Genomic DNA, 22,390 nt, shown 5'->3' with positions numbered 1-22,390 from the left:
TCTGTTTTGAGATGACACTCACATTTGGTCCCCTCTGGCCTGCGCTTCCTGGTTGTCCTGCAGGGCCCTGATTTAGAGGACAAAAGAAGAATATTGAAGGAAAAAGCATAATTTTTCAGAGAAAATATAATCACGATGTCAAACCCTCTACTTACTTTTTTCCCTTTTTCTCCCAAAGCTCCCACTGAACCAGGAAACCCATCAGATCCCTGGGAGGAAAAAGACGCACAGATTTGCTTTGCGTACATTATATCTTCAACATCTGGTTTACTTTCATTCAGTTTAGTTCACCTTTGGCCCCTGTCGACCTGGAAATCCTGGCAGTCCCGGTACTCCCAGTTTACCCTAAAAAGAGAGGCAGCATGACTCCTAATACATGTTGTGCAATATCAGTTAGGATTATTCACTGATACTTTTACTGATCAGCTATGATTTGCTCTGTACCTTCTCTCCGGGAATACCAATAAGTCCAGCCTCCCCCTGGGGACCCAACTGGCCTTTGGGACCTTCAGGTCCATCTTCGCCTCGAGACCCTGGAGCTCCATTGTCCCCAACATCCCCCTTTGCTCCCATCTCCCCCTTTGCCCCTGGAAAACCATCCTCTCCCTGCAGGCACAGCAAAGAAGAGGAGACAGGAAGACAAAGGAATGTCCAGATAATTTAACAGACAGCATAAACCCACAGATGGTTCTGGAACAAATTCATTATATACTGTATTTTAGGACAGATTGCGCTGTTTCTCTGTCTTTGTTACCTTCTCTCCTTTGCTGCCCTTTAAACCTCTGAGCCCATCTGCTCCCTGTCAAACAGGAAGATAGACAACAAAGCTGGAAGTCAACAAGTAAACAGGGAACACATGATACAATGTCACAGTTGGCTGTTCCTGACTTTAGCATATGGTGAAATCTAATGTGGAAGAATAATACATTTTGAGTGCGCTGACAAATCCTGATCAGTCACAATAGTAAAAACTGATTCCTCTCGCAGCACGTATACAATCTGTTTTCAAAGCTGGTGTGCTGGAAGCAAAAATATGAGAAAATGTTGAGGACCTGAGTCACTCATAGGGTCAAACTGAGATGACTGGGTCAGAGCATCTCTGTAGCAGTAGGTCTTGCGGCGTGTTCCCAGCATGCACTCCTTAATACCTTCCAAATGTGTTCCAGGAAGGGACAAACTGGGAACTGGCGATTGAGTCATCGGCGCCCATGGCACATAAATGCACATGTAGAGCTACAGTAGCACAAACTGCAGCAAAAACACGCTGCTGGCTCTGACAGGAAGGTGACAGAACATGCAGTGCATCACAGCTTGCGGCTTACAGAGCTGCATAAACCTTTCAGAGTACCCGTGCACATGAGCGTCAGAGGTGGACAGTGGAGCATTGAGATAAGGGCTGCTCTGATGAGTCATGTTTTGATTTACATTGCACATGCTCAGTGTGTGTTGTTCACCTGGGGCAGAGATGGCAGCAGGAAACAATGTTCTGCTCGGAAACCTTGGCATTCATGTGGATATTACTTTGGCGAGTACCACTTCCCTGTACATGGTTATAGACCACATACACACCTTCATGGCAGATGTATTCCTTAATAACAATGGCCTCTTTAAACGGGGTAATGCCTCCTGCTACAGATTATTCAGGAATAGACTGAGGAACATCACAAAGTGTTCACTCTGTGTTTATCTACAGTTATTATTAATCTCTGGCTCTCTTCCACAGTTGTCCTGCCTGCCTCCCCTTAGCCCCAACCAGTTGTTACATAGGGCTTCTCCCTCCCTAACCCTGCTCCTGCTGGAGGTTTCTTCCTGTTAAAAGGGAGTTTTTCCTTGCCACTGTTGCCAAGCGCTTGCTCATAGGGGGTTTTCTATCATTGTAGGGTCTTTACCTGAAAATTGTACCTTCAGGCTACTGGGTGATAAAATGGAATTGATTTCAAATTCCTAAGACCTCAGTGGGATTTGTCTCTCTGACAACCCACTCGCAAGTTACAAGACTTAGTGGTCACTTCAGTTATCTTGAGAAGTCCATGCTTTGATGAGCCTGTTTTGGCAACATAAGTTGGACCTACACAATATCAGGCATGCGGTTCTGATATTGTGGCTGATCAAAGTATGCTATATATATTTACTGAATTGTAAAAATGTTTTCTTTTTAGAACTTCGTATATCTTCACAGAGAAGTTTCCTCTGCCAGTGTTGCTGTAGTGTCAGTTGATACCATGTGGTTACATACACATAAGATTAACCCTACCAACTGGAAACCTCACTCTGCCTTTTAATATATCCAGAAATATACAAATTAATATATTCATATATCCATATATCTCCAAACCAGGGTGCATTTTCTACCTTAACTCCTCGTTGCCCAGGGTATCCAACAGGGCCTTGGACACCTGGAGGACCCTAGAAATGAGCATATTCACATATTCTAGTCAGTTGTAATACCATGAAAACAACATGAATCCTCAACAGAGACAACAAACTTACTGGCAGTCCTTTTTCCCCCGGGGTACCTTCTCGTCCAGGGTGACCCTGTAGACAAGACGATGTGTTGAAGTTGAGGAAGTGCATCATGTCATAAGCGATCACAAAAGTAAAGAAATACAAGTGTGCATTTACTGACTGGGGGCCCGTCATTTCCTGGCAAGCCTCTCATCCCCTTCTTCCCTTGAGGACCCTGTGAGACAAAGATGAGTCAGTCAACTGAGATTCTCTTTGCTCTGAGGAAAGAATCCAAGTAAAAGACTCTTACTTTCTCTCCTGGCAGCCCTACTAACCCCTGAGGACCAGGAAAACCCTGGAGCAGAGACAGAGGATTAGCATTTCCTTACATACATGTATGCAGCTGAGTTACATTTGTGAGTGTTCACTGCTTTTACAATGATTCCAGGGTTGCCCTGCTGTCCGGGTGCTCCTACTTCTCCTGGCGGTCCCTGTCACAGAGGAGACATGATGTCATCAGAACAGATCAATATAGATCTGGGGTCTTCAGCTTTTATATTACTTACTATATTTCCCTTTGAACCCTGAGCCCCATCAATTCCTCGAATGCCCTGTGAGAAGAAAAAGGATGGCGGTTAAAGAAGGAGACTACATTTTTTTATATCCTCAAATCTACTTATGTGGCCTCTAAACCAAAGCATCTAAAGCACATGAGGTTTTTGTTCAGAATAATAAGACTCTGGCTAAAGACGTGCATTGTTTTGTGGGCCGACTGTGAGCTGCTACTTCCTGTGTAAGATAATGTCTTTGCATGAGGTGTACTTTCTGCCAGTAACTTTTTCTGTCATATGAACTCTTTATTGCTACAAAAAATAATGTCTGAGTAAACAAAGAAGCCATACAGCTGCCATTGTTTAGATTTCTCTGGAACTATAAGCTGAAACATCATCAGATTAATCCTCTAAGTCCTAAGTGGAAAAGAGAAGTGAACAAATGAAACAAACATTTTACATATTTTAATATTGAATTAAATATTTCAGACTTACAGATTTTTTTAAAATTCTTTTTTGTTGAGGAAAATGAGCAAAAATCACATGTTTGTGTGAGGAAAACATACAATAAGGTCCATAAGTATTCAAACAATCACTTTAAAAAAAATCAAACAATCGAGATGTGATTGAAGGACAGACTTGCAGCTTTAAGCTTTCAAGTATAACATTAACTGTTCAGGAATAAAACTTTTTCTTTTTAATAAAATCCCATTTTCAGAGGCTATTTCAGAAACCACGGACGTCACCAAAATATTGTGTTTCCTCCCTTGAGATGCACTCAGAGCTGTGCAGACTCTTTTAGATGTTGTGTGTCTCTTACCTGGCTTTCCTCTTCTTGAGTATAACCCCTGGTTTGCACGTTGTGAAGGTGTCTCTGGACTGTAGGCCTTGACAATGACTCATTTACATCCTTGATAATGTTCCTAGTTGGTTTTCTTTACCAAGGAAAGAATTTAGCACTCCACTTCAGTTGTCTTCCATGGTCTCAGGTTTCAAGTCTTTTGATGTTGATGAGCTGGTCAGTGCATTCCTACATTTTAAGAATCTACCTGATTGTTGGTTGTATCTGATAGGCTTATTTTGATTTTTCATCCTTCTTGACTTGCATCAACATTTCTTTGGGCCTTATATCGAGAGTTCCAGTAAACGACTACCAAGAAGAAGATGAACAACGCTGGGAACCAACTCCTGTCATGAGCTTAACTTGTCATGACTAACTGAGGGAACAGGATTCACAGCCATGAGGCTGCTTGTCACTCAACTGTCCAGTAACTTTTGGACATGTGAAAATGATGGACTGTGTATAAAAATAGCTGCTATTCATAAACAGTTGTAACCCCTGAATTAAAGACAAAAGGGTGTGCTTCAATCAGATCTTAATTGTTTTTAACATCCACTGTGGTGGTGTGCAGAGGTAAAACTATTGCTTGTGAAGCAATAAGCTACAATGAAACACTTTTGATCAGTCCTGCACATTGTTTTAGAGGCATTTTTGTCCTTTTCTTTGTGCAAAACAGCTTCAGACTGGATTTACTCACATAAACTGTGCACGTTAGGTCTGTTGACAGCATTTCTACCACTTTTGCTCTTGCACTGAACTCTGTCGACGGCTGTTCTTAAATTTTGTCCATCTGTATGCAGTCTGTTTGACTGCGGACTGGTGACGTTCGAACTCTTTAGAGATGGTTCTATAACCAATTCCAGCTTGATCAGCATCAACACCTTTTTTGTCTGGAGTCCAAACACCTGGTTGTCATCCCATGTGAATCTTATTTCATTTTCCATTGTACTCGTAATAGTAGAAGTTTCCCTTTCACTGATATGTAATATTCGATGGCGTTATAATCTAATGATATTTCAGGTCATTATTAGAATTTTTAAGTGTCCTTCAGCTGTAAGGAGGAGGGTGTATTTCCCCTACACTTTTTTTTCTAAAGCTTGTTACATAAAACCCCTGGGACTGGAAACAATTTAAAAATGATCAACTGCACCACTGGTTTAGGTATACCACCTTTCCTGCTTGAGGCTTTTAAAGCGTAATGAACCAACATCAATGAATAAATTTAAACAAAGCAAAGAGCATTGTCGGATGCTGACAAGCGCGAACGTGTGTTGCTACAAGTGCAAACATACGTTACACAAAATGAAACGGCTTCAGGCCAGCAAACAGTCTCTTTCTCAGATAAGAATTACATAACACAATGTTAACAAATGGAGAAGTGGTGCAATTTTGTGATTAGGTATTATCTCCTGGAATTATCTGATAGTTACACCACAGCTGGATTCATGTGGCTGATGTAAAAGAGGGTTTTTTTCATGGCTAAACGCAGAGTTGGCACAGAGCTGTAATCACTCTTATCTTACATTGTCTGCTGTTGTTAGCTGTAGATGTTAATGTGTGAAAAGGTGGTGCATTAAAAATGATAAGGTTCACACTCACTTGCATGCCTGGGGGACCGGGCCGACCTCTGGGGCCAGTCATACCTCTGGGTCCCTGAAACACAGATCAGTTAATATAAATAAGATAATGTATCATGCAGTAGAGATTGTGCACCATCTTGCAGCCGCATTTTAGCCACCGCTTTCTGTTGCAAACTTAAGTCTCAAACTGACTGGTTCTTACACAGCACTCAAAGTGCTTTATACAACTTACCTCATTCATACCAGCCCTTTTTTCTATGCTTAAGTGCTTTCTATCTAACATTAATACAAACTCACAACTTAAGGTCAGTTTTATTTTAATTGGACAAATCGACAAGAGCTGCAATGGTAAAGAGCAAACTGCATCCAGGACATAAACAACTGCATCATACTACTAACACTATGTCAGTTCATTACAAGTATCTGCACAAATAGCATGTTAACACAAAGCTATCCCAGAACCCAAAGTGATGGTGAAGCCGAGTGCGTGTTAACTGCAGTCCAGCCTAAAGTTCAACAAGTAACAAAGGCAGTGATGAGCAGTCAGGCCTGTCGCCTTTGTTTCTACCTGTTCATGTTTCTAAAGTCGAATCACTGTGGAGGTCGCTTTAAAGTGACTTTGGGCTAGTTTTCATCTTGGTTTTGAGTTTCTGACTTTGTGTTCGTATGCAAACACTAACAGAAAGATCCCATGTGTGTCCTCATTAGGACAGCAATTTGTGTTGGTGTGTGGGACTGTAGCATAAGGTCTATATTGTTAATGGATGATTATGTGACGGTGCGTTCCAGGTCATGTTACCGAGAAAGCAATCTAGTGAGTAGTGTAACAAATTACTTTCTCCGGTGAGTAATTAAGTAGCATACTGCATTACATTTAAGAAAAGTAACAAACAATGTGTAATACATCACTCACTGACTCCAAAAATGGCAAAAGGTCTAACTGAATATGCTGAATGGCACTAAGGTGTGTTTGTGTGAACACTCACAGCATCACCTGGTTGTCCTCTCGGCCCAGGTGGCCCCTGAGAACCCTGTTTAAAAAAAAAAAGCAAACATGAATAACCATAAGGAGAAGCACCTGCACACATGAAATACACCTACAACTGCCACGACCTCTCACCTTTTCTCCCAGCTCTCCCGGAGGACCTACAGGGCCTGGCTTCCCTCTGTCGCCCTGAGAAATTACACACATGGGAGTTGACAAGCGCTATTCAGAGTTATCTACTTAACAGGAACTTTTTCAGCCACATAACTTACTTTATGCCCTTTGTCTCCAGGGAGACCAGGCAAGCCATCAAATCCCCTGTCTCCCTTAAAGAAAGATGAAAATGAGAAAGTTAATGTCTCAGTTTAAGGAGACCCAAAAGTGAAGTGTGACTGAGACTTTAGCTCACCTTTGCTCCGGTCTCCCCTATTTCACCACGACCCCCGTCTGCACCTGCTCGACCCTAAAAAACACACACAGACCCAGACATGGTAGTAGGTTAGTCACAGAAATAACTACTTTAAATCCATGTATATAACAGTTTCAACAATAAAACTGTAGTAAGTATTCACACCCGTTTCCCAAGTCGCCCATTCTGACCGGAGATACCTGGCTGTCCTGGAGGGCCCTACAGGAAAAAGAAAATCATCAAAGGAACAAGATCCAGGTGATAACACAATTCACCATCGGCAACTTAAGAAACAGAGTCTAACTGGTGCTCCAGTGTGTTTAACTTACTGGTGGTCCCATGTCACCAGTGGCTCCCTTCAGCCCAGAAGGGCCTGGTGCACCCTGAGAAAAGAACATATTGATATTATTGACGTATTTATTTAATAGTAAGAATTTTAAAAAATTGCAAATATATATTAAAAAAAGAAAAAAAATGAAAATTGGAAGTGTTTGTTTAGGAAGAATACACACAGACAAATGAATGTTTCAGTTACATGAGCAACCACCCAACCTTTTAAATGCACATATGCACACACTACATGAATCAAATCTATGTTTATGCACTCTCATATATCAGGTTACAGGTGAAAAATGTGAACGATAGGTGCTATCATATGCTGCAGATATTCACATAAATATATTTAATACATATTACATGGTCCAAGGATAGGCAGTGTGTGCATATATTTATATACAGACACAATTGTCACTGCATAGGTCATTAATGGTTAAATAAAAGAGATGCACTCAGATTCCAGCCCTAAGAGCCCGAAACCTGCATTCTTTTTGATGTCCAGCAGAGGGCGACTCATCTGGTTGTAAAGACTTCCAGTTGTACAGAAATCTATGGAAAAAGCGGCCCCTGGTTCTGCTCTTGGTGACTTCAGTAAACATTTTTCTTGCTTAGTTTATGAGCTGAGTTTCAAGATTTTGGTCATAGGGAAGACAACATGAAGTTGATTTTGTAAATTATGGCCATCTTTAGATTATCCAGGATATGCTCACTGCCAAATGACTTGTCAATCACAAGTGCACGCTGACGGGGGCACAAGCAAACTTTCGTAAATTACTCGCTATATCCTGCAAATGCTTCAACTGCCAAGTACTGTGTAAGAAATAACTTTTAAAATCCTCTGGGCTGTCAGAGTTTACATAAATAATGAGGGATGCACTCACCAGTGGCCCAGGTCTTCCCCTGAGGCCAAGTGGCCCTGGAGGTCCCTTCATAGCCAGCTAGGAGACAAAGAAGAACCAGTATAGAAGAGATAGTCTGGTTTTAATAATCTTCAGAGCTATTTTTAAGCTACAGTTCTGAGTAAGCTGTATGTGCAGCATGCAACCGTTTGTATACCTTGGTCTGCTGCAGGATGGCCTGAGCTTGTGCTTCTTGTGCAGAAACCACAGAACCTGTCTTTGGATCGCCACCTGAGTGGAACTACACACAGAGGCAAAGACACCCACACAGTTGAGCGGACATGATACTCACAAGTTAAACTAAATACTCCTCCCAGTGGCCATTGCATTGCACTGCTGCTCTGGTCTTGCATAAGAAGGTGCAGATGGAAGGCATTTTGAAGCCAGAATAAATAAGCTGTAAAACGTTTCATTGTTTTATGATTCTGACAGCAACATGAATGCTATGCTGTGGGACTGACAGCCACCAGATCTCAGCACAAGTGATACATTTTTAAAGAGATCAGTAAAATAAATGATCACCCTCAATCACCTGATTTGACACAGAAACTGCACCAAATATATTTTGCTGTAAACAAAAACGTGCACTATAAAAGCTTTCAGAGGCAAACAGATGGATCATTTCTGTAACTACCTCCAAACAACCCATTCCTCTGGCATTACTGCCATTCAAACATTCCCATTTGCCCTAAGGCTTTGTTGAAGGTTAACAGGACCAAATGACTGCTGCAGCAACATTAATGCAGCTTGTTAGCCTCGGGCAACGCTGTGCTATCTTTGTGTTACCGGTATAAGCATGATGTTTCCTGGGGGACCTGGTATCCCATCAACACCATTAAGGCCTGGCCGCCCCGGAGGACCCTGACAGGAGAGATATGAGAACATTTATGGAGACTTGTCGATGTGTGGAGCACTCAGCCATTCACTCAGCATACAGAGGGCAGTCCTCACCGGCTCTCCAGCGTCTCCTCGAGGTCCCACCGGTCCCGTGACTCCAGGAGGCCCCGGCTCTCCCTGCAAATACACAGATAAGCAGTCAGCAAGTCAGTATGACTGAATCTATTTAATTCGAACAATTAAAACGTTTGTTCTTTTTCTTAAATAGTGAATGAAATTGGGCTTCATGTTATATCTCATGCAGTAAGCATCGCTAACCTCGGGCCCTGGAGGTCCATAGGGTCCTGTGATCTGTGTTCCCTAAAATTTCACATCAAAAAAAGTTTTTACATTCAGGTTATTTTGGTAAAATACAACCACTCAAACCTCTTAAAACAGGATTTGTATGCACGCTATACCTGATACCTGAACAGATATTAGTTAACAGTAATTGTTAATATTAATATTGTATAGATAGATAGATAGATAGATATATAGATAGATAGATAGATAGATAGATAGATAGATAGATAGATAGATAGATAGATAGATAGATAGAAAATTCAAGCACCTAGCCATGAAGTCCACCTTTACAAACAATTATGAAATTATGTATGTAAAGTTACAGAGCGGGGTATGTAAAACGATACAAAAGTTGCTAAAAAGCTTCGAACCCTCCTTTGACATTAAAATCTGCAGAGTTTTCTGTCTCATTCTCTTGTATCAGTTTCCCCAGCTTTCCACGTGTCTGCATTTCCTGTTTACTTTCTAGTCTCACTTCCTGTTTTATTTTGGTAGTTATTTGTCTCTGGTGTCTGATGTCCAATTTTGCTTTCCCCCTCTTGTATTGTCGTCTGCGGCTATTTACACCTGTGCCTTGTTGCCCTTCTGTGTCCAGTCGTCTACAGTCAGTCTTTGTCTGACCATCTGTTAATCCTTCAGGCATTTATTAACTTGCCGCCGGTCATTTATCTCACCTATTCTTGCATCCCTTCACTGACTTTTAGTGAAATTTAGAATGGACTTTAAAATTCTGTCGATTCATATAAAGCTCTACATGGACAGGTCGCTGCTTATATAGCAGAGCTTCTGAAACCTTATCACAGCAGCTGGCCTCTCATCCTCTAACAGGTCTAAAACATGTAATAGACACGCCGGTCCACTGAGCCCGTTTTACGTTGTGGAGAGGCAAACTGTGAAATGGACACGTATGCAGAAGTTGCAGTACCAGCAAACGGAGATAAAATCTTTGAGGCAAAGAATTCAGTAGTGAACGAAACAAGTATGAAGTACAATCCAGGGCCGTTAATCACCAGAAGTTATCAAGTGCTTTAGAGACAGGTGCATTTACACTTCAGCTCCCCAACAAAAAACATTTTTAAAGTACATGAAATACACGAAAAACTGAGAGGTGTGTTTTGTGGCGTTAACTCGTTATTGTGGAAAGTAAAAGTCACAGTGTTTTAATGTTCATTAAAAAGTGTTCAGAATGTGTAAACTAATGAAGTATCATCTCTTTTCTTACCGCTCCCAAATACCCTGGCTCTCCTTTCTGTCCTTTCTCTGGTATATCCTGACAAGAAGAGTGAGCATCATTATTGTAGATGACTGCGAGGCAAGTTTTCTGTATGTTTACATGTAAAATTGGATAAATGTGTTGATGGTACCTGTGCGTCAATGGAGAATTCCCGCTCTCTCTCCGCAGGTCCATAGCGTTCATCATATTCTTCCTCATACTCATACTCGTTCACGTGGTGGTAGTTTGTTGTGTTGTCGTAGTCTTCGTACTCTATGATCTATCCGACAGACACGTGCAGACACAAACGGTGAAGGACAGAAAGAAGCAGATGGAGGACAAACAGACACAATAGGTCCGAGTTTGTGATGCTGTCCATGCTGCTCAGTCTCACCTCGTACTCTGTGACATTTGGACTGGCAGTCACCGTGGAAACATAGGAGTCATCATAGAGGTCGCTGAAGTCAAACTCTCCGTACTCTTCAACCGCATGTTTCTTTGGCGGTCTCTCCACCTAAAGTGCAAGTAAAATTGAATCAAAGTAGATGAAAAATTTGAGGCCTTTAACGACATAACGGATGTTTAAACTTCCTCTCCCAGCCTGGTGGACTCTAAAAAAGGTGCAGCCTACTCCGGTTTTTTAGCGGTGCCCTAATTCCATGTGTTCTATTGGCTTCCTGGTTGCATTTCTATTGGTGCTACATTAAAAACAAACTGAACCCAGTAAAACAGGATTCTTTCCGTCTGTTTTGAACTTGAAGCCAATGGGAAGAGGAAGAGGATTTGAAGCTTTTCCCAGAAGTGTGGTCCGTTGGCAGACGGACCCTGGCGAGCTACTCTGAACCACAAGAGCCATGTAATGTGCTTCACTACAAGCACGGGAAGAAACAGAGAAAGAGATAAAATGTAAGAGGGGGAGAACTGGTAGCTTTTATGACTTTATTTTAAGATACACAGGAAATAAACAGCCCTGTGGTGCTTCTCAAAATGCAGCTACAATAAGAGGCATGAGTGCGTGTCTGGGAGAAAAAATTTATTACATAGTGGCAACTAAAATAGTGTGAGCTAATGATCTTTCCCTCCACACAGTGAACATATTTTCATAGCTTTTAATTTATGACACCTAGAGGATTTCAGAGAAGAGAAATATGACCAGCATAGTGTAATTAAACCATTTGTCTTTTTTGTCATATCTGGTTTCTAAAATGCCCATAAATACTGGTAAAAGTTTCCCTGCCGCTTGTAACCTTGGGGGGACACCTTTAATTTTAAAATGACAGAGTGGATTTACAGCATTCAACACCTGAGATGCCTCACGGTTGTGGAATGAGCCTGTGAAACTCGCAGCTCATTTCCCTTCCTTCTCTCTGACTCACCGTTAAAGAGGACTTACCTCTTCGGCCTTTGTTAATATGCTGTTGTAGGGTAAAGGTGCGTCACAGTCTGGGATGTAGTCCTGACAGTACGTCTCCGCTGCTCTGGGGTCGTCGATGATCAGTAGCTGCTGGATGTCTCCCTGTGTCCCAGAAACACACACCAAGCTGAACTCGGCAAAGTCTGAGACTCCACTTTAGCTGTCAGGAATGCACGTTAAGGATGCCATTACTTGTAATCACTGTACAATATCACTGGCCCATCCACGTGTCTGTAACATCTCTATCTTCTGTGTTCATTTAGACGGATCAAAGTGACTTAACGGGCTGTTTTTATCGCCGCTCCGCACTTAATCGTCTCCAGAGCTTCAGTCTCAAATGGAGCCAGTTAAGACAGACACAAGCTCTTTCTTCTTCTCTCTGTTTTACACATGTACACACACATTAACGCACACCGAGTCCAAGCCAAACAGGCCTGGGAGTTGTTCACTTAAGCAGCTGGACCACCTGACAAAGCAAAGGTTACAGTTTGCACATTTTGCATCTGTGTCAAAACGACCGCAGATGCTTTTAAAGTGTGCACCGATTTGTTTATTTTAATGGCTTATTCATTTTTTGCAATATCCACAGATGAGCTCCAGGAACAAATATTAATAAATACACCAGTAAATAATATTAAGAAATTTAAGCGCTCAAGAACTTAAACTGCACTGCATCCACCCAGACAACCACTGGAGGGCGATGCAATGGGGAAAAGGCTCGATTCATTTCTTACTATTTGACTGACAAATCAAACAAGCGGCAACAAGCAGAGACACCTCCTCACCACACACAAAGACCTTATTGTGGGTCCTCATCGTTTGTGTTTTTTGCATGTTTTTATAGTTTTTATCAAAGACAAATAAGCTTCTGGATTTACTAAACACACTGCAAAAAAAAGACATTTCCATGGTGGCCCTGAGAGCTCAAATGCACTGCAACTTGAGAAAAGAAAAATGCTGCAAAAGCACGCAAAACATATCTGAAGATGAATAAAATATAATGGAACTAGGAAAAAAATCTCACCAAACACAACTGAGTATAGAATTTATTCAACTTCCACTGTTTTGTGTGCTTTTGCAGCATTTTCCTATTTGTTGGTGGGGTTTTTTAAGTTTGACCTCTATGGGCCACCGTACATTACAATTAGCAATGACCTTCGCCACGGCTCAATTGACATTTCACTTGTAACCCGCTCCGTCCCACCGATCTACCTCAAACACGTCTTCATCTAGCAGCCGTGTTCCGAACACGGTAACACCCTCAGTGCTGACGTGGGGGTCGTGACCTCTGAGCAGGTCAAGGGTGTTCAGCTTCTCACAGTCCAGGTAGAGCGTCACTGACTGCCCATCCACACTGTAGGCTATTCTGTGCCAACTAATAACAAAGAGAGAAGAAGAAGGTTACTCTGTCCAAAGCTCCTGCTGGTTGAGAAGGTGTGCCTGTAAGTACAGAGAAAGATCTGAGCATATTTTCAATTCAATTTTATTTATATAGCGCCAAATCACAACAGCAGTCACCTCAAGTCACCGCTTTATATTGTAAGGTAGACCCTACAATACAGAGAAAAAACCCAACAATCATATGACCCCCTATGAGCAAGCACTTTGGCGACAGTGGGAAGGAAAAACTCCCTTTTAACAGGAAGAAACCTCCAGCAGAACCAGGCTCAGGGAGGGGCGGGGCCATCTGCTGTGACCAGTTGTGGTGAGAGAAGGAAGAAGGAAGCCTAAACAGTAACAGATTCACATATGATGTTTTTACTAACATTAATAGTCTCTTTTCCCCCCTCATATTAATACTACTAAATGCTTCTTAAAAATTCTACTCCTCTGTTCATTGTTATGTTCTTCTGTCCTGGGACTAAAGACGAAAAGCACATAGCACGTATTACCACACGTCATCTACCTTAAACACATGAATAAAAAAAGAAATAAGAACACAGAAACGTCATCATGGGTGGCTGTGTATGTGTGTAGTCACCCACTTGCCATCAGCCAGGTTGACCTTCCTAAAAGTGGGGTAAAGGTCTGGAGGGGGCTGGCCCTCATGGTCCTCATACAGGAATACAGGAGAGCGGCCGATCTCTATGCCCAGCTGCTGTGTGCCCTGACAGATGCAGACACAGAGACCAGAAGGAAAACATGTCATGTTCATGAAATGATCATAAGAAAGAAAGACCTCCAAGATTTCCTTGTAATTGATATGCACACAGGAATGCATGGATTTGTTTCCTGTAGCCATCGTAGGATGCATCCAACCAGAAAAAAGCAGGTTTTAGGTTAGGGGACTTTTTATTTTTGTAACTGCAGCATAAAAATCATAAAAAAGCAGATAGGTGCAGATCCAGTGTTTCATATCTTAGTATGGTGACATAACTTCATTATAAAATGTATCATGGACACAGTCCAAAATGCAGACAGATGAGGTTCGGTGTTTAGCTTGAAAGTGGTGCATGTGTGATGCGTACCTGCGAGTCATACAGGGAGAGGAGAAAGACCTGTGAGCCTTTCAGAGCTCTAACTGTTGTCACCACTGAGAAATTCACAGGGAATGGAGAATCTGGGAAGAAAGCATGAAAAAGAAAATATATATTTTAAAAAAACAGATTCATTTTCATTTCTTTTGCCAAGCAAGTCTACAGACTCATATCAAAACTCACCAGGGAAAAATTGCATGGTGGGAGCACTCAGCTGAATCTTCTTATTGATTTTAAAGGAGAGGTCTGGCTCATCTCTCCCCTCTCTGCTGATGCACAGCCCTGCCTCTAACGACACGCCCTCCATGTCCTCCGATACCTCCAGGACCTTCAGGACATCGACAGGAGCAACTGCCAGAAGACAAGAGCACTGAGTGGGTGTGATGATGGCCTGAATTTTCAGGTATTTGTCAAGTCAGCCTAGATGGCATCTAAATTACAGCTCTTTCAGACTCAAAAGTGACACTCTTATGATGCATGCTTTTTACCTTAATCGCACACTGGCATGCACAGCAGTGTGCTCTGCTGCCAGCGACAAGTGGCAGACGTTTGACATGGTCAAAAGTCATGTGGGAAAATGGGAAAATGTATGCAACTCCCTCCTTCATTTTCTAAGGCTGCACTTGCTGCCATGCTCATGCAATACATGCTCATCATTGCTGTTCCTTCTCTCATTAACCCCACTGAACAGCCAGCCAGTAACCAACCAATTAAAAACAAAGAAGTTCCTCAGCAGTTAATTGAAAAGCAAACTGAAAACCTTGTGCTCAAATACTGTTATGTGTGCTGTCTCCTCTAAAGTTTGTGGGGTGATGTTGGCACAACATATAAGCAACCCGATCAAGACGGAGAGAGCACATCTCCCCGTCATCGTTAAACTCTCTGTTGTTTGTTGCAGAGGCTCCGTGCACAAAAAAGTTATACCAGACTGCAACAATGAATAAACACGTTTTGATAGTGACCTACTCTGCTGTCGCGCAAAAAAAAAGAAACACTCCATGTAAGAGACAACTGGAATATGCCCAGAGTTGAGGTTTAAGTAAAAATGCGTAACATATGCACTCACAGACATTCAGATTCTTTTGCGTGATGTGCACACAATAGTTGCAGAGCTCTGGGAGGACACTAAGCCAAGAAAGATGTGATATAAAAGACGAGGCTGGGCGGATTGGGCGGGTTGGAGGGAAGGGGGGGTCGGCGGAGAAATGTGCAACATATTGGAAGTAGGGAGATGAGAGGGGAAAATAGGAGAAATAATAGATGGTAGGGGAGAGGAGGGCATGCCTCTACTGGTGTGGCTCCTTTTCACACGTATTCTGAGGCTTACGTAAACCCTCCATCTGCCACGCACCTTAACCCAATCACCCCCCCAGCACACACACACACACACACAGGCATGTGCATGCACACATGAGGTTGGCATAATGTCTGAGTCTGAGTGCCAGATGTATTTGTTGCCTCTCTCTTCTTTTTTTCTTTTTTTTTTCAGTTTGTCCGTCTGCTTTGTCTGCCAGGCTGCCTGCTAGCACTCTGTCAGCTTGTAATTCAGTCTTCCTGCCTGGCATCGTATCACTTTAAGATACAAGTCCATGCTATTAAAACATGCCAGTGATTTTTTTTTTGTCCCTTTAACTGGTTGAGGAAATGACATCTTGATTACTTGTTCTGTGTTTAGTCCTCTGACTGCTAACCGAAGCTTCAGAGCTGGTGATGTCATGCATTTTTTAAAAAGTGAGCAGAAAACAAAAACAAACAAACAAGAAAACTACAAAGGAAAACAACTTCCATGTAAGGGAGTTTACAGTCCTGCTGTGTGAGCACTTTGTCACAGTCTAGGTATTTTGCTTTGTTCTGCAACTCTGTGTTTTTAGTTCCCTTATTTCCCATGTCCCGTGTGTCCCCCTGTCCCCCCTCTTATGTCAGTCCTCATGCTTTAGTATCTTCATGTTTCAGCATCATTTATCTTTTCATTTCTTCCTGTTTTACTTTGTTTGTTTTTCCTCACGTCTTGATTTGCTTTTACTTCCTGTTCCAGTTTCCCTCTTGTGTGACTGTCTGGATCGCCCTGCTCATGCTGTTGTCCCAGTGGCCAAATGTTAATGTTAGAAAATGGAGGGATGATTGTATTTGAAATAAAAACTTATAAACCATCTGCATATTGCAAAATAAAAATATACCTATAAAACTATCCTCTACCTGTATAGCAGTGGAGTTAAGCTTAGTTTGAATAAAGGTCGCCCCATCATATGAGACATACTGTATGAATGTTATTGGCATACTTTATTGCATGGGCTTATACACTCGCATGAAAAGCCCTCAACCTGTCAACAAAAAGGTGCTGAGCCGTTATACCATTTCTCCATAAAGATAATGCATTCTGATTACAGCTCTAAAATGAGACTCCTCCACAGCCAACTCACAAAAGTCTGTTTGATCATCAAGTTTGAATATGACAGCTGGTAGTTGCATGCTAACAAAACCAAACAAATCCTGATGCAAAAGCAAAGTGATGAATATTTAATCGTGTTCCTGCACACTCTTCTACAAGTCTGATATTTCTATTTTTTTATTGCTCAGCCGAGAAATTGGATTCAAAATTTTCAAATTAATTTTACAGTTTCTAACAGCCACCTTTTCCTCTGTTTTGATGAAAATTGCCCTTACAGTTCCATCATTTTGGGATCTGGCTTGAAGAAGCGCACTCTGCTGTAGTCGACTGGCACTTTCTGCATGCCAGTTCGGCAACTTTGTGATGCCTTTCTTTCCTCCTCCATGGCTGTGTATCTCTACTGCTGTGCAGTTTTCAAGTGACGGTGCAAATTATCCTTGAAAACAGTGATTGTCTTGTGGCAAATGAATGCACAGGCCTCTGAAATTGTTCACCTTCAAGATCAACTTCCCTTTGCAGCGTGGATGCGCTTTCTTTTAAGTCTGGTGTGTGCACGTGGTGCAAAACCATACACACAAGACTTCATTTTTCTGGGAACTTTAATTAACAGGTGGGCAATTTGCAGAGGGCCAGATTTGGCCCACAAGCCCTTAGACTCACATATGTACTAAAAAGGTCGACACTATATAAAACTGTTTTATTACTCTGCTCCAATGTTAGCATGCTTTACTTACAGATAAAGATTGGTTGCAAGGTAGGTCTTGTTGTGCACACAGGCTAGAATGATAGACTTAAGGGATGACACTGACACCTATAAGCAGGCAGAGGGGTTTCAGTCATACATCAGCAGCACTGACATCTGAATGCAGCTGAGGACAAGACACGACATGGAGACTTTGCTTTTACTCTATATGCACTTAGCTAATGTCAGCTAATGTTTCCATATGCTCTTGATGTGTGAGTGTGTATGGGTTCAAAGCAACATCTGCAGATGCACACACACACACACACACACACACACACACACACACACACACACACACACACACACACACACACACACACACACACAGAGAGGGAGACAAACAGCCACACTGTACCTATACTGTGCTGTACATACAAAAGGGGGTGTTCTGCTCTCCATCGGGTTCTGCTGTTATCCTCAGGCGCTAAGCTGTGGTGTGAGGGGCACCGTGAGCAACATGCACATACATGCAGAGTATGTCAAGTGTAAGGCTCCACAAAAAGATTGTAGTTTGAACAGAAAGACGAAACAGCAGAATGCTCTTTACTGTATAAAAATGTTCTTTACTGTCCTCAAACTAATCAGGGGATTCAGGTGCAGGAAAGCAGACAGAAGTCAAAAACCTTCCAACACAGCCTAGAAATGAAAATTAGTGCTGTGGAGGAGTCAATTAAGGCTAAATACAGTTAATCATTTACTTAAATGTATCTAATTTAATTTATCCAGTTACTTTAAATAAAAGAAAAATGTCAAAAGGTCAATGCTAGAAAGCAGCACTTCTGAGTGTACCTCCAACAGGTACACATATATATGCTTTCTGATTCGCTGCCCCTCACAAACAAAAGGTTTGACCAGCAGGTGGGTGGAGCTTCTGTGCAAACAGCCAGACCCAGAGATTCCCTTTTAATGACGTCACACACAGCCAAGAGTGGAAATAACACTCTGAAGCCTGATCTTCTGTCTCACACTGATTCCTTGCACATAAAGTAGACCAGCGATGTCAGACTCATTTTATATCACGGGGCAAACACAGCTCACTTTAATCTTAAGAGGGCCAGACCAGTGAAACTCCAACACGCCTACTACACATGTAATTCCTGAGATATCTTGAATATAAGAAGAGGGTACGGTTTCAGCATCATATCTCAGATAAAGAAATCTTTCAGCATGGCTTTTTGAGCTTAAACTGTAAGAAATGAAAACTTTATCTACACAGTTGGATGATTGGGTGAACCGTGCAACACAAGTTAGACTGCAGCACTAAAGCCAGACGCAAACAACACACCAACAACTAAACTGGCACCATGTTGGAAAGTCTATGGATTTTCTGGTAACCAGATGTTTGCAGACTGGCAACTTTTTTTTTGTATATGACTGACTATCTGTGTGTGTTTCTGATTAGCATATCATTATCCCAATAATAGCAAAGAATGCAATAACACACACTTTGCAGTTAAGGTTAAGTTTCCTACACTGCACCAAAACACACACACACACATAAAAAGAGGGCACTCCAGGGCACAAATCCCCCACAGAGCATGTGCCCTAGGAGCCTATCATTACTATCCTTTACCGCTTTCATTTTTTTGTAGACTCAAACGTCTAATAGCTCAAACGTCCCTCTAAAAGGCTTGTCTCCACAGAGACAAAACCAGGAAATAATAAGAACAGGGAGGATGGAAGCCAGGGGGAAGAGAAAAGGGCAGACTGTAGAAAATAGGATAGAGAGACCATATGTTTTCTTTCCTCCCAGTTCAGCTGGCTCTGATCAAGAAAACACACTGGATTGTCTCTTCTGCTGTCAGACACACACACACACAAGTCTGTGCATAAATTTACACAAGCGCTTCGATGAATCCTTAATATCAGCGTCAGAGAGAGGGAAGCCTACAAACAGACCTGCGACATGTGCTTCTGATCTCCTTCGAGGAATCTGCGTCTTATTTGTGATCTTCTCCCTTCTCTTTACCTAAATGAGAGTTTCACTCGCGTACAGTGAATACAGTCTGATTCTCATGCAGGCTTCCTCTCAAACGCCGATCAAAGACTGCATCAATATTTGTCAGTCGCAGGGCTCCGGCTCTTCTCGGGCCGATACTCGCTGCTTTATGTGGCTCTGGCCCCTATTATTGTTGGCTGTTGCATCATATGGTAGCTTTGATTTTGGAGAACAAAGGGTGAGCATATTTTTAAACATGGAAAAAATTAAAGCTGTGCCAGAGTCATAAAAAAAATATACAAATGGTGAAAAATCTATCAACACCTTAACATCAAAGCATGATTTTATTTAATAAAACAGATAATAGAGAAATAAATATGATGCCTCGTGTCAGATTATAAATTGAACGCATTCACTGGAGAGCTGCTGTCACATATAAAGAAGGAACGCAACGCCGATCTCATGATTTTTCCGTATTTTATCACTTGGCCATGGCTCGCAGCTGGCTCAAAGGTTAATCCTGTACATGCATCCTTCATTTTAAAGTGCTTTGTCTAATATTTCAAAATGAAAGCCTGAAATCACCAGTGGTTAAACATGTGTTTCTTGGGGTCCTTTTAGAAACTTCTTTTACATCCAGTTACCTGGACTAGTTACACAGCCGGGTAGTAAAATACCCAGGCATCAGCTGATTTGAACTAAACCATTCGCTCTCGTGTTTTAAACCGACTCTTAATAGAGAGTTTGTTTGTCCTGTTCTGGTTTTAGCCCAAAGCTTTGACACTATCCAAGGAAACTGCACTGAACAGAGAGTTAGGTGTCATCAGCTCAGAGGACTCATTTAAATTATGCAGGAGATGGTATCAATAAAACTAAAAGCTTTTTTTTGTTGTTTTCTTGTATTAATGGAGGGCCTTTAAAGTCATCATATTTTGAGTGCATGTAAGTTCCTCTGTTTCCTTAGCATTGAGTTGTTTCGGACAGTGGTTACTGCTGTCACCTCACAGAGTTAGAAGACACAAGCCAGCTGTGGGCTTTCTGTGTGATGTTTGCATGTTCTCCCTGTGCCTGTGTGGGCACCCTCTGGCCTGCTCCCACAGTCCAAAGACATGTTAGGTTAACTGGTGGTTCAAAAATTGGTTGGAGGTGTGCATGTGAGTGTGAAAGCTTCCCCCTCTCTCTCTGTATTGGCCCTTCAATACACTGATAGGAGTGAACCCAACCTTTTGCTTTATGACAGCTGGGATAAGCTTGAATTGTATAAGTAGATGACTGACTTTTCCATCTGAGTGAAGTAGAATTTTTCTATTTTGACATTTCAAGCGTACTAAAGTGGATTGTTTTGTTTTGTTTTTCTTTTTGCGGAGTGGTTCCCCTTCATGCACTAATTGTAATTACCTTAGTCATGCTAACATTTAGCTAAAGACACAGTACAGCAGAAACTGATGAAAATGTCTTAGTTTTGTTATTATTAAAGTCATACACATATACATATATCCTTCTTGTTTTGGAGGAAATACTTTGTCTTTTTTCTGTTTAAAACAAGTATTAAAACTCATTAACCTTTTACATTAGGGTCTTAATGTGTCTCTCTGTTTGTGTAATTTCAGTTTCAACTTTCCACATCAGACGTCACACACTGGACTAAAATTCAGTTCCAGACTATCTTTGCTGTCACACATCATCCTGAAGTCTTCAGTGTTCATTGAATAGAAAATAGAAAATGGGGGGGAAACTCTGCATTTAGTTATTGAGAGATTGAGTGAATGTTTTCAAGAATTTCTTCGTCGAGTCTTGCATGGCAGACTCTCTTTAAGGTAAGGCAAAAAGATACAGTCTATCCTCATCGTCTCATCCTGATATTTGCCTGTGAGCGCTAAACAACAAGGCATTTAAAAAACAAAGTTGGATAAATTAAAACTCACATCTAGTGCCAGATAAGAAGTTCAGGTATTACCAGTTAGTACAAAGATAATACTCTAACTCTAATTCATCCACTAGTTGTCAAGGTGTTTCAGTCTAACATGGCAGGCCGACCCCCACACTGACACTCCCAGCCCTTATAAGTGTAACATCTTTCACCAGCAGTCATTTTAACATGAAACAGAAGGTAAACCCAGGTGTTGCTGAGTTTATCCAAGGTTTAGTCCTAAAAGCAGAGCCTTTACTAATGTGCTCGGTACCACCTGTGTCTGCCTACTCCTTAATAACTGATGCTGAGAAAGGGTGAATCTGTTGCATTCACATAGGTTGTGTCCCCAGGATAGTCAGTGGTGTAAGTCGGTCAGACTGTAACAGGAAAGCCTCAAACTGAAAAAATGGCTAAACAGACTGTGTCAGGCTGATAGTTATCAGTTACACAGTGAGGAAGGGTAGGCGTCAGAAACACCTCAGGCCACACTGCTCTGAGGTCTGGGCTCATAATTTAAACCCAACCTGTTGGACAGCCAGGTGCGTGACCGCGTCTGACAGTGAGAAAAATATCAAGAGTGACCAAAGGCTGTTAAAAAATACAAGAGTTTGTTCGATAATTGGAAAAGAGCTCGTGAGGTAAACAAAAGAACATTTGTTCATGTGTTTTCACTCTTTGTGAATCTGTGTTTCTCTTCACTTCAGTGGGTTTTTTTTCTAATAAACTCTTATTTACAAGAACATCTTGAGACACGCTCAAGATGCCTGCAGGTCAGGTTTAGAACCTGAGTTTGACCTGAGATGACCTTCTAGGTCCAGAGGTTACATTACTCAGCTTAGAAATGACCTTTACAGATAAAGTATGTGAGTATGTGTGTGTGTTGCTACTTTACACTGGGACAGAGGATAATGAACCTTGAAACATGGGATTGTACATTTTTTCTTAATCTCCAACACAAAGGCAGATGCTATTAAAGGTTATTGAGACATAACACAAATAGTTTTCTGCTTTCTCAGCATTTTCTCAGATGGAGCACGTGAGGACAACATGGTGGAGTGTTTGCCAAGTCACCTGCT

The 22,390-nt window shown here is 41.7% G+C and overlaps 1 protein-coding gene across 1 annotated transcript in view; it reads right to left on the bottom strand.

Moving 5' to 3' along the window:
- LOC116323514 (collagen alpha-1(XI) chain) overlaps positions 1–22,390 on the bottom strand; it is a 42,910-nt gene that overhangs the window by 18,817 nt on the left and 1,703 nt on the right. Inside the window, exons 2-32 of the mRNA XM_031743862.2 lie at positions 14,513–14,680; positions 14,321–14,412; positions 13,838–13,959; positions 13,065–13,227; positions 11,832–11,954; positions 10,833–10,952; positions 10,590–10,718; positions 10,448–10,495; positions 9,202–9,243; positions 8,998–9,060; positions 8,833–8,907; positions 8,204–8,287; positions 8,029–8,085; positions 7,141–7,194; positions 6,977–7,030; positions 6,812–6,865; positions 6,675–6,728; positions 6,538–6,591; positions 6,404–6,448; positions 5,437–5,490; positions 3,012–3,056; positions 2,883–2,936; positions 2,756–2,800; positions 2,627–2,680; positions 2,491–2,535; positions 2,353–2,406; positions 755–799; positions 445–606; positions 292–345; positions 156–209; positions 23–67 (exon numbers count right to left, since the gene is read on the bottom strand). Coding sequence (XP_031599722.2) covers positions 23–67; positions 156–209; positions 292–345; positions 445–606; positions 755–799; positions 2,353–2,406; positions 2,491–2,535; positions 2,627–2,680; positions 2,756–2,800; positions 2,883–2,936; positions 3,012–3,056; positions 5,437–5,490; positions 6,404–6,448; positions 6,538–6,591; positions 6,675–6,728; positions 6,812–6,865; positions 6,977–7,030; positions 7,141–7,194; positions 8,029–8,085; positions 8,204–8,287; positions 8,833–8,907; positions 8,998–9,060; positions 9,202–9,243; positions 10,448–10,495; positions 10,590–10,718; positions 10,833–10,952; positions 11,832–11,954; positions 13,065–13,227; positions 13,838–13,959; positions 14,321–14,412; positions 14,513–14,680 — 2,312 coding nt within the window. The remainder of the gene's footprint in view (positions 1–22; positions 68–155; positions 210–291; positions 346–444; positions 607–754; positions 800–2,352; positions 2,407–2,490; positions 2,536–2,626; positions 2,681–2,755; positions 2,801–2,882; positions 2,937–3,011; positions 3,057–5,436; positions 5,491–6,403; positions 6,449–6,537; positions 6,592–6,674; positions 6,729–6,811; positions 6,866–6,976; positions 7,031–7,140; positions 7,195–8,028; positions 8,086–8,203; positions 8,288–8,832; positions 8,908–8,997; positions 9,061–9,201; positions 9,244–10,447; positions 10,496–10,589; positions 10,719–10,832; positions 10,953–11,831; positions 11,955–13,064; positions 13,228–13,837; positions 13,960–14,320; positions 14,413–14,512; positions 14,681–22,390) is intronic.

This window comes from Oreochromis aureus, linkage group 6 (assembly GCF_013358895.1).
Source record: "Oreochromis aureus strain Israel breed Guangdong linkage group 6, ZZ_aureus, whole genome shotgun sequence".
In the NCBI taxonomy this organism is placed as follows: Eukaryota; Metazoa; Chordata; class Actinopteri; order Cichliformes; family Cichlidae; genus Oreochromis; species Oreochromis aureus.
The sequence above is the reverse complement of the archived record's forward strand: the minus strand, read 5'-3'. Positions and strand labels throughout refer to the sequence as shown.